The sequence below is a fragment of the Camellia sinensis genome, chromosome 7 (genome assembly GCF_055761805.1).
Source record: "Camellia sinensis isolate YWXY chromosome 7, ASM5576180v1, whole genome shotgun sequence".
Lineage (NCBI taxonomy): Eukaryota > Viridiplantae > Streptophyta > Magnoliopsida > Ericales > Theaceae > Camellia > Camellia sinensis.
Window position 1 is genome coordinate 33058862 of NC_138967.1, and position 11047 is coordinate 33069908.

An 11047-nucleotide genomic window follows, 5' to 3' on the forward strand; every position below is an offset into this window, starting at 1 on the left:
CTTTACCTCGGGCTTCTCTTCGTCCGGTCAAAAACGTCTCTTCAATCACGACTGTAACGCTTCCCATTCTTATGACACGTGGCATGTTTTGGTTGGCTAAGGACGGCTGTCACGCCGTCTTTCGTACTTCGTGAAATTTGAACAGTCCCGCCCAAATTTTGGGCTTTCTAACAAGATCAATCCCTGAGGCTAGGGTCCCTTCACTTTTGCCATTTCTCCCTCTTCTCTCTCTGTGTTCTTGCTGCTCGTGCTCTTTCTTTACTGCGACAGTCTTCATCTTCAGTCCTTCCTTATTTAATTCTGGTAAGCAAATCCATTTTCCCTTCATGTTTTTGCTTTTACATTCGTTTTGTGCAACTGTATATCTAGTTTTCGTATGCTTTTTGCAAACATTTTCTCCATTTATCTGCTCTGCTTTTGTACTTTCTATGAAGAAACCAGTAGAACTTTGTATGTGTATGAACTATTTTGTAGGAATCTTAGATCCAAAATCACCTAGCAACCGGACTAGAAAACTGTTTGTGTTATGTATGTGGATAGATTCTGAACATAACCGAACTAGAACTCGTAGGAATATCAGCAGTTTCTTCTGACCCACTCTAGCCAATGATAAGTTTGCCGTTACCGAACTAGGTACTTCGGTCTCCAACCGAGCTAAGACCTTGGGGCCAAGCCGGTTTTCTTAGTTCTGAAACCGAACTCAGAAAGCTGCCCCTAGGCGTTAGACCGGTCTAAAACTGCTCAAAACCGAGCTAAGAAACCTTCTGATTTGTAGACGGGGTAGAACCAGCCCTTTAAGCCGAAGTAGGATTTGTATATCTTGCTTATAATTTGTAGCGCGGTCCAACGATCTGTGCTTAACCCCCTTGCTTTCTACTTTGCAGACTTAGGTTGCCCAGGCACTCCTACGTGTGCTCAACCGAGCTACTGAGCCAAATTTTTGTACCGAAATAATTTATTCGTAATTTATACAACAAATGGGTAAGTATAGATATTTAGTCGAAACCCCTGGTGGCATGGCCGAATTCAGGCAGGACTACCAGATTCCTGATGATGTCCAACTGGAGTTGGCCAAGAAAGATGCTACTCCCTGGGACAATGAAGGCTCCGTCCCCTTTACCCTTCAGTCAATAATTGAAACCGGACTACGGTTTCCTGTCCAACCGCTCATCTGCGAATTTCTTAGACAGACTAGGTTATGTCCTACCCAACTGTCCACCAATACATACCGTATTATAATGGGAATAGACGCATTAAACCACCAAACCGGACTAGATCTCGGTCTAGCCGAAATATTCCATCAGTATTCCATCGGCTCAAAGAATGCTGGGTGGGTCTACTACCTCAGAATTCGCCGCCGCCGAGAGAAGATAATTAAGCACACTCCGGACAAAGATCTTAACGATGATGATTTCCTTTGGGTCTCTGGGAATTTTGAGGATTTTCAAGCTCAAATTCCTGGCCGACCTATAAATTGGAAAATGGGAGAGCCTGGTAATTTTGCTTCGGTCTTCTGTCTTGTTTGTTATCTCGGTTGTTTAGTTTATTAGCCGGACTAACACTTCCCTTTACTGCAGATTTCGCCCATCTCCGTTCCCTGTACAGTTATCCCAACCTTGGGGTTCTGCGAGCCGCACTACGGGTTAAAGAAAGAAGTTGGTCAAAACTTCTAAATTTTCAGCCGACCTACCGGTATAGCGGTCGCCGCAAAGCAAAGGTAACTGATTTTCTTCTCGAGGAAGCACCGGAGCCGGACCCAACTCTGCCCGAGATAAGACTTGTCCCTCTAACAGCAGAAGAAGAGATGGCGAAAAGGAGCAGAGTTAGGGCCCTTCTTACCGAAACGGCTAGGCCCGAAGTAACGCCTCCCAGTCAATCGCAGCCTGCCGTTGTCGCCCTCCCTTCCCAACAGCCATCCTCTTCCCGCCGGACCAAACGTCCCCGGACTGCCGAACCCGAACGAGTTTTGGTTGATGAAGACCCTGTCATTCAGCCGAGCTTACCACCAAGCCCTCGACCGGAGTCTTCCGACCGGACCATCAGTTGCTGGGCACCGAAGCTATCTTTCAACGACCGAGACATTCTGGAAACAGACTCGGTTGTTGCTGAGAAGGACCACCTGTTGGCCATCAATTTGGCCAAGAGTGTGTGTCTGCCTAAAGATATGGAACATCACCACAAACAGTTAACCACCGAGCTGAAGTCCATCCGGTCAGCCACGAAATCAATGATTCTGGTAAGTAACTTCGGTCGTATTTCTGTTTTTCTACTTTTCTTTTTCTTCGGCTAAATTGAAGTTGTTGCTTTGTCAGGCTATCCAGAAAAATCAAATCACCCATAGGAAGGTGCTGGAGCTGAGGAAAGTGACAAGGCAAGCTGCGGCAGAGGCAGAGGCGAAATCGGCCGAACTAGAGGAGGCCAGAAAGGAAATGGCCGAACTCCGAGGTGAGGTCGGTCGTCTGACCGGAATGGTTAGTTCGGCCGAGGCCGAAAAGCAAAAGACTGCCATTGTGCTGAAGGACAAGTACTTGCGCGAGTTGCTAAAACTTGAAAGAAAGAAGGATGCCGAAATAAAAGAGAAGGTGAAGGAAGCCGACAAACAAGGCTTCAAGAGGGCAGAGGATGCTTATGCCCAACAATGCAATGCGGCCAAGGATCTGTTCTTTAAGTGCGGCTGGAGGGGAGCCGTTGAGAAGCTCGGTCATGATCCTCAGACCGAGGTTTTCAACCCTCCAGCCTACTTTATACCGAACTCCCTGATGGATTATGCCACGGCCATGCAACAGCAGTTCCTTAAGGGCTCAGATGATGAAGATTCTGATGAAGACTCTGCCCCTGAGGATACTTCGGTTGTGAATGCAGATCAGGTAGTTCGGTCGGAGCCCGTGGTGGAAGATCTAACTCTTGATCAACCAATTGAAGCCGTGGCTCCAGCCGAACCCGTTCTTCCTTCTGAAAGTGTTGTAGCGCCCGAAACCGGTCTTCGGGTTGACGCCGATGCTGCCTTTGACGCCGAAATAGATGAACTCTTCTCTTAATTTTGTAATCTTTTCTTTGTAACCGAACTAAGCAGCCTTGTAATGACTTCTTTTTTGAATGAAAATTTGACTTCTCTTATTCCGGTTATTGTGTGTATGCTTGCATTTGTAATGTCTTCTGTTACTCCATGTGTTATTTCGGTTTTTGGTTGGTTAAACTATACTTACCAGCCGACCACTCCTTAGCTGACATAATTACTTCGGCTGAGGAGTACTAAGTGTTGGTTTAATCCAGCCAACCATTCTTCAGCCTTATACTTACTTCGGCTGAAGATTAACAAGAGTTGGTTTATTCCAGCCAACCACTCTTCAGCCTAACACTTACTTCGGCTGAAGAGTAACAAGTGTTGGTTTATTCCAGCCAACCACTCTTCAGCCTTGCACTTACTTCGGCTGAAGAGTTACAGGTGTTGGTTTATTCCAGCCAACCACTCTTCAGCCTTGCACTTACTTCGGCTGAAGAGTTACAGGTGTTGGTTTATTCCAGCCAACCACTCTTCAGCCTTGCACTTACTTCGGCTGAAGAGTAACAAGAGTTGGTTTATTCCAGCCAACCACTCTTCAGCCTAACACTTACTTCGGCTGAAGAGTAACAAGTGTTGGTTTATTCCAGCCAACCACTCTTCAGCCTTGCACTTACTTCGGCTGAAGAGTTACAGGTGTTGGTTTATTCCAGCCAACCACTCTTCAGCCTTGCACTTACTTCGGCTGAAGAGTTACAGGTGTTGGTTTATTCCAGCCAACCACTCTTCAGCCTTGCACTTACTTCGGCTGAAGAGTAACAAGAGTTGGTTTATTCCAGCCAACCACTCTTCAGCCTAACACTTACTTCGGCTGAAGAGTAACAAGTGTTGGTTTATTCCAGCCAACCACTCTTCAGCCTTGCACTTACTTCGGCTGAAGAGTTACAGGTGTTGGTTTATTCCAGCCAACCACTCTTCAGCCTTGCACTTACTTCGGCTGAAGAGTTACAGGTGTTGGTTTATTCCAGCCAACCACTCTTCAGCCTTGCACTTACTTCGGCTGAAGAGTAACAAGAGTTGGTTTATTCCAGCCAACCACTCTTCAGCCTAACACTTACTTCGGCTGAAGAGTAACAAGTGTTGGTTTATTCCAGCCAACCTTTAAGTTAGTTTTTCCGGCCAACTTATAGTATTTGGTTATTCCGACCAAATGTCCTGCAGCCTGGATCCTTATCCTGGGCTTAGGAAGGGTGTTGGTTTAATCCAGCCAACCTCTAAGTTAGTTTTTCCAGCTAACTTAGAATAACATGTTTGTAATATACTTAAGTCTTGAAAGCTAATTTTTACAAAGAGTAATTTGTGCCAAAAAGAATTTCTCATTTTATTGAAGGAAGAGAAAATTACATGTTTGGAAAGGAAAAACTAAAAGTAAAATAACTTGAGATTGGCCGTATTCCATGGCCTAGGGATTGCCTTGCCATCCTTGTCTTCTAGGTGGTATGCCCCTTTGCCGGCTAACCCAACCACCTTATAGGGACCTTCCCAATTTGGGCCTAACTTGCCGTCTCCTGGGACCAAGGTGTTTCCCATTACTTTGCGCAGTACCCAATCGCCAATTTTGAATTGTCTTGGATGAACCTTTTTGCTGTATTTTTTGATTAACTCTCGTTGGTATGCGGCGATGTGGACCAACGCTCTTTCTCTTCTTTCTTCTGCAAGGTTGAGTTCTAAGGCTATGGCTTCTCCATTTAAGTCTGGGTCAAAATTTTCGCTTCGAATTGTGGGAAGGCCAACTTCTAGTGGGATCACTGCTTCCATGCCATAAGCTAAGGAAAATGGTGTTTCTCCAGTTGATCGCCGAGGTGTGGTGCGGTAAGCCCATAAAACATGAGGAAGTTCATCCGCCCACTTGCCTTTTGCTTTCTCTAGCCTTTTCTTTAGTCCATCCAAGACGACTTTATTTGAAGCTTCAGCTTGCCCATTTGCTTGAGGATATGCCGGTGTGGAGTTGTAGAACTCTATCTTGTATTCTTCACAAAAGCTTCTGAAGATTCTGCCGTCGAACTGAGTGCCATTGTCTGAGATCAGGGCTTTTGGAATGCCAAACCGAGTGATGATATTCTGCCAAACAAACTTCTTCACATCTTTTTCTTTGATTGACGCCAATGCTTCTGCTTCCACCCATTTTGTGAAGTAGTCTGTTGCTGCGAGAAAGAATTTTCTGCCCCCGGGTGCTGTTGGAAGCGGTCCTACTATGTCCAAGCCCCACATTGCGAAAGGCCATGGGCTAGTTAAGGGCAGGAGTTCTCTTGCTGGTTGATGTATTTGGTGCGCGAATTTCTGGCATTTTTCACACTTCTTCACATATTTCTCTGAGTCTGCTTGCATATATGGCCACCAATATCCTTGCGAAATAGCCCTGTAAGCGAGCGACCTTCCCCCTTGATGACTTCCACATACCCCTTCGTGTATTTCGAACAGGAATGCTTCTACCTTGCTGGGATGAACGCACTTGAGGTAAGGCCCAGAGAATGACTTCTTGTACAATGCCAAAGATGGAGATAGCCAAAATCGCTGCGACTTTGCCCTTATTTTGTTGGCTTCTTTTTTCTCTTCTGGTAGGATGCCGTTTTTTAGGAACAGGATGATGGGATCCATCCAAGAGGGCCCTAATTCTGCGCAATACACTTCTTCTGCTTCGGGGTCTTCTATGCTTGGTTTTGGTAAGAAGTCGACGAGTAATGGATGAGGGATTGATGTATCTGCCATTGAGGCAAGGCCTGCTAGCTCGTCCGCTCGGCTGTTTTCCTCCCTGCCAATTTGTTCTATCCTTACCACATCAAACTTCTTGATCTCCGTTCTGACTAGCTCTTGGTACTTGGCCATTCTGTCATCCTTTGCTTCGTATTCGCCAGAAATTTGGTTTACCACCAGCAGTGAGTCACTGTACACCATTAGTTCGGTTGCTTTCATGAAGTGTGCCGACTTGAGTCCTGCGAGAAGCGCCTCATACTCTGCTTCGTTGTTGGATGCTGGGAAGCCAAGGTTGATTGCTTGCTCTATAACCAGGCCGTCTGGAGAGATGAGGACTATGCCAAGCCCTGCACCATGTCGGTTGGATGCTCCATCCACAAAGAGCTTCCACATCTCCCCAACGAATAGTTTCCAGCAGGTGGAAGGGTCAGACGATGCCGTGGGGTCGAGGATGGTGATTTCTTCAAAGTCCATATTGGCTGTCTGCCCTTCGTCCTCTGTTTGAACTGCTGGTGAGCCTTTGTTTGGCTCCTCCTTGTTGTCCTTAATGTGGTCTGCCTTTGTGCTTGATGGACTACCTTCCACTAGGGGTTGCGCTATTCCGGCGTCAACTTCTGTCCCTAGTTCGGTTGATGGACTACCTTCCACTAGGGGTTGCGCTATTCCGGCGTCAATTTCCGTCCCTAGTTCGGTTGAGTCAGTCAGGTCGACTGGGCAGATATGATGACTTCCAGGAGTAAACTCTGCGACGAAGTCTGCCAAAGATTGAGCTTTTATTGCGGTCTTGGGTTGGAACTTGATGTCGAATTGTCCCAACTCTACTGCCCATTTCAAAATTCGCCCACTGAAGTTCGCCCTTTCAAACAGAGCTTTTAGTGGAAAGGCTGTGAGGACGACTATGGTGTGGGCGTGAAAGTAGTGCGCTAATTTTCTGGATGCCATCATTAATGCTAATGCTAGTTTCTCTAATGGCAAGTACCTTGTTTCGGCTCCCAATAATGTCTTGCTGACATAAAAGATGGGCAAGTGTTGTATTCCTTCTGCACGAACCAACACCGCGCTGACTGCGTGCTGAGAGACCGCCAGGTACAAAAAGAGTTCTTCACCAGGAACTGGAGTTACAAGAAGTGGTGGGGAAGACATGTACTCCTTCAAGCTTTCCAGAGCTCGGTCGCATTCTTCATCCCACTCAAACTTGGCTTTTAAAGCTTGGAAGAATGGTCGTAGTCTGTCTGACGACCTGCTTATGAACCGGTTTAGCGCAGCCGCCATACCAGTGAGATGCTGCACTTCTTTGACTGAGTTTGGTCTCTCCAACTCCTGGATTGCTTTGATCTGAGAGGGGTCTGCTTCTATACCTCGGTTGGTTACCAGGAAGCCCAAGAATTTGCCAGATCCAACTCCGAATGCGCATTTGGATGCGTTGAGGCGCAACTTGTGTTTCTTCAGGATCTGGAACACCTCGCCCAAATCTTTCAGATGGTCATTCTTATCCTTGCTTTTGACCACCATGTCGTCGATGTAAGCCTCCATTGTTCTGCCTAACAATGGTTCAAACATCTTGGTGACCATCCTTTGGAATGTCGCCCCTGCGTTCTTTAGGCCAAAGGGCATGACCTTGTAGCAATATAACCCCCTTGGTGTTGTGAAGGATGTGACCTCCTGGTCTGGTTCATGCATGGCGATCTGGTGGTAGCCTCTGTATGCATCCAGGAAGCTGAGACGGTTATGCCCTGCCGTTAGGTCCACCAGTTGATCTATCCTTGGTAGAGGGAAGCTATCTTTCGGGCACGCCTTGTTGACTGTTTTGTAGTCGACGCAGACGCGCCATTTACCATTCTTTTTTGGCACTACGACGGTGTTGGAGATCCATTTTGGGTAGTGCACTTCCCTTATTGCTCCTGCCTCCAGCAGGTTGCCCACCTCTTCTGCCACTATTTCGGCGTGGTGGAGTGCCGATCTGCGTGTACGTTGAATGACTGGTCTGGCGGATGGGTGGACATTGAGTTGGTGACTGATGAAGTTTGGATCAATGCCTGGCATGTCGTACGGTGTCCAGGCAAACACTTCGATATTAGAGGTCAAGAATTCCATGACCTCTAATCTCTCAGCGCTGGACAATGATGAGCCAAGCAAGAAGAACTTATCCGGGTTCTTCTCATCTATTTTTACCTCCACCAAGTCTTCCACTGCTTTCTGATCAGCTTCTTTGCCGACGTCAGCGAATAGTTCATTACTCTCTGGTTCTTCCACCGAATGAACGTATCCTTTGGCAGCTCGGCTTCCATTTGCTGTGGCGAAGCACTGTTTTGACATGATCTGATCGCCATAGACTTCTTCAATTATACCGGCGTCATTGGGGAACCGCATTACCTGATGGTATGATGACGCCACCGAACGCATGGCATGCAGCCATGTTCTGCCCAGGATGATGTTGTAGGTGGAGGGGACCTTCAATACCCAGAACTCCACCTGTTTTGATACACTTCCAGCTCTGACTGAAAGGATTATTTTGCCGACAGGCCATTCTGGCATGGAGTTGAATCCAATCAGGGGAGAAACTGCAGGTGCCAAGTCTTTGTCTTGCAGCTTTAATTGTTTGAATGTGTCGTAATACATGATCTCACATGAACTACCCTGGTCAATCAGAATCCGCTTGACGTCAAAATCCTTGACTCGGAGAGTGACAACCAGGGCATCATTATGGGGGCAGTAAATTCGTTCCAAGTCCTTATCCGAAAAGGACATGACGTTTGTTGCCTCTGTCCTCCCCTTCTTGATGGCGGGTTGGGAACTTAATACTTCCCTAAAGTGTTCAGCCTTCTTGATTGAACCTCTAAGCTCGCATACGCGCTCAGGTTCAAAAACTCCATGAATTACATTGATAATGCCTTGCGGTGGTGCGTCGTTTGGCATTCTGTTGGGTTGGTCATGATCTTGGGGGGCCGGTTGCGCTCCTTCTTCAATGTATTCGTCCAAGTGGCCTGCTGCCACCAATTCTTCTAAATGCTGTCTTAGGGACGTGCAATTCTCAGTTCGGTGCCCCTTTTCTTTGTGGAAGGTGCACCGTGATCTGTCGTCGTAATTCTTCTGAGCTTCCCCAAGCTTGGCTGGCCACTTGACAAAAGGCTCATCCTTGATTTCGCTCAGAATCCGATATATTGGTTTTTTGAACACCGTGGTTATGGCAGTGCGAATTCTTAGCCATCTTTTGTCTGGGTCTTCTCCGTTATCTCGTCTGCCACGTCCATTTTTGTTACTTCGGTCCACCGTATTAACCTTTGCTGAGGTTTTCTTTTCTGGTACCGTGGCCGCACTTGTTTTGGCTTTGGAACGTGCGCCATCTTCTTCTACCCTGATGTGCTGATGCACTCTCTCCATCAGGGCTTCCATGGTGAGGGGTGGCGTCATGGTAATTGAATCCCTTAGTCGGTTCCCTACTGGTAGGCCTCTTTTATATTGCGCAATGGCTAGATTGGTGGGGCAGTCTCCAATCTGGTTGAATGTCTCCCAGTAGCGACTGTTGTAAGATCTGAGGGTTTCTTTCTCACCCATGTCGATGGAGAGTAGCTGGTCTATCTCCACCGGTGTTTTAGTATTTGTCCGAAACCTTGTTACGAATGCTTCTGCCAATTGGGCCCAGGAGGCTATGCTGCCCTCTGGGAGCTTTTCGAACCAAGTCAAGCCTAAGTCGCCCAGGCTTGATGGGAAGAGTATGCACATTAGGGCCTCGTTTCGCCTGTACACAGCCATGACTTGGCGAAAGTGGCTCAGGTGAGAATACGGATCCGTCTTCCCTTCATATGTATTGAACTTCGGCTGAAGGAAGCCTGATGGTAGGGGTGCGTTTTCGATCGCTGGGACAAACGGCGAAGTCTGTAGTCTTACCAATGCTTTGTCCGCTGGTTCGTAGGCCGGTCGCGGTATTGGCATTCCAACCTCGACGCTTCCATGCGTTCGAGGAGCCAACCGTTGTAGGGCCGAAATTCGGTGTGGATCCCTTGCCCTGGCATCCTCCTTGCATCGTGCTTTTTCTTCTAGCACGGTTCGTAAGTCGGATGACCTGGGTAGCTCGGTTTGTCTGGATCTGGTTTGGTGTGAATGTGAAGGCCAATACGTACTTCCTTCAGTATATGATCTTTCGGATCTCGTCCTCTCAGACCTGGAGTGACGAGTTCTTGAAGATAAGGAGTGAGTGTCGCCTGTCCTGAGGCTTCTGCTCTCTCCTTGGGAGGGCGTAGTATTCCTACTACGATTCTCTGAGTGGCGAGGGGGCGTTTTATGCTTGCGCCCCTCTCCTGTCGCCACATCTTTGGTCTTTATCTGGCGTTTTAAAGTCTCCATGTCCGCCGCCATCCTTCGAATTAGTTCATCCTGTTCCTTTACGCGATCTTCCAGGGCTTGAGGATCAATCCTCCTCCTTTGTCTGTCAGGACTCTGAGAGTGACGAGGGCTGCTATTCCGCCTTCCCCTGCCACTCCTCCTGGAGTTATGTTGTTGGGGTTCCAACTCTGCCATGGGGGGGACGGAAGGTAATCCTTCTCGCCTTGCGCCCCCTTCTGGAGTTAGTCCGTCGACGGCGGACTGCGGCAAGTCTTCAATGTGTGCCATTGAATGAGAAAAGGAGAAGCTTAGTCAAGAGGTTTTTGTTCTTGTCTGTTGTTCCCACAGACGGCGCCAATTGTACGGGGAGGAAATAATTCTCCTCGTATAATCCTGTTGACCAAGTCCACGCTCCTCCGTACGACGTCGCTTTGTGACCTGAAAACACAAACGTGAGCTAGCCGGCGGGTGTGTGCCGGAAACCTCTCCGATGCCTAAGTCAGAAAACTTGACAAATAGACAAAGCTCTAAGTTCTCAGAAAGATTGTGTTCAATTACCTCCTCCAAGGTGTTGCTTGTGAGCTTTTATAAGTTTCATATGGCACAATCCTAGTAGGACTCGTATTTCTCCATGCAGAGTCCTCCTAGGATTCAATCTCCTAAGGATAATGCTTATCCTTTTACACCCTCCCCCACTGCTTAAACCAAGTGGGATGGTTTCCTCCACGGCCGAACTTCCATGTAACCGAAGTAAATTGGCTATACCGAGCCACAGAGGGCCGAACCCTCCATAGCTCGGTCTTCTCCTCTAATTCCTTACTTCGGCTGTCCCTGTTCAACCTTGGCGAGCTCAAACTTCCAAGTAGCAAGGTCTGACCGACCTAACCATAGTAAGTCACGACCGGACTAATTCCAAAACCGGCCTTCCCAGAACATACTGTGGCCGGACTAACTCTGAGACCGGCCTAA

At 47.7% G+C, this 11047-nt stretch overlaps 1 protein-coding gene across 1 annotated transcript; it reads left to right on the top strand.

Annotated features, from left to right (window-relative positions):
• The first annotated feature begins 1507 nt into the window (after positions 1 to 1507).
• Positions 1508 to 3117, top strand: LOC145795032 (uncharacterized). The gene is made up of 2 exons (XM_082877700.1): positions 1508 to 2236; positions 2313 to 3117. Exons 1-2 carry the CDS (start codon positions 1805 to 1807, stop codon positions 3036 to 3038), a joined length of 1158 nt encoding a protein of 385 aa, XP_082733826.1. The 5' UTR covers positions 1508 to 1804; the 3' UTR covers positions 3039 to 3117.
• Positions 3118 to 11047: the final 7930 nt, after the last annotated feature.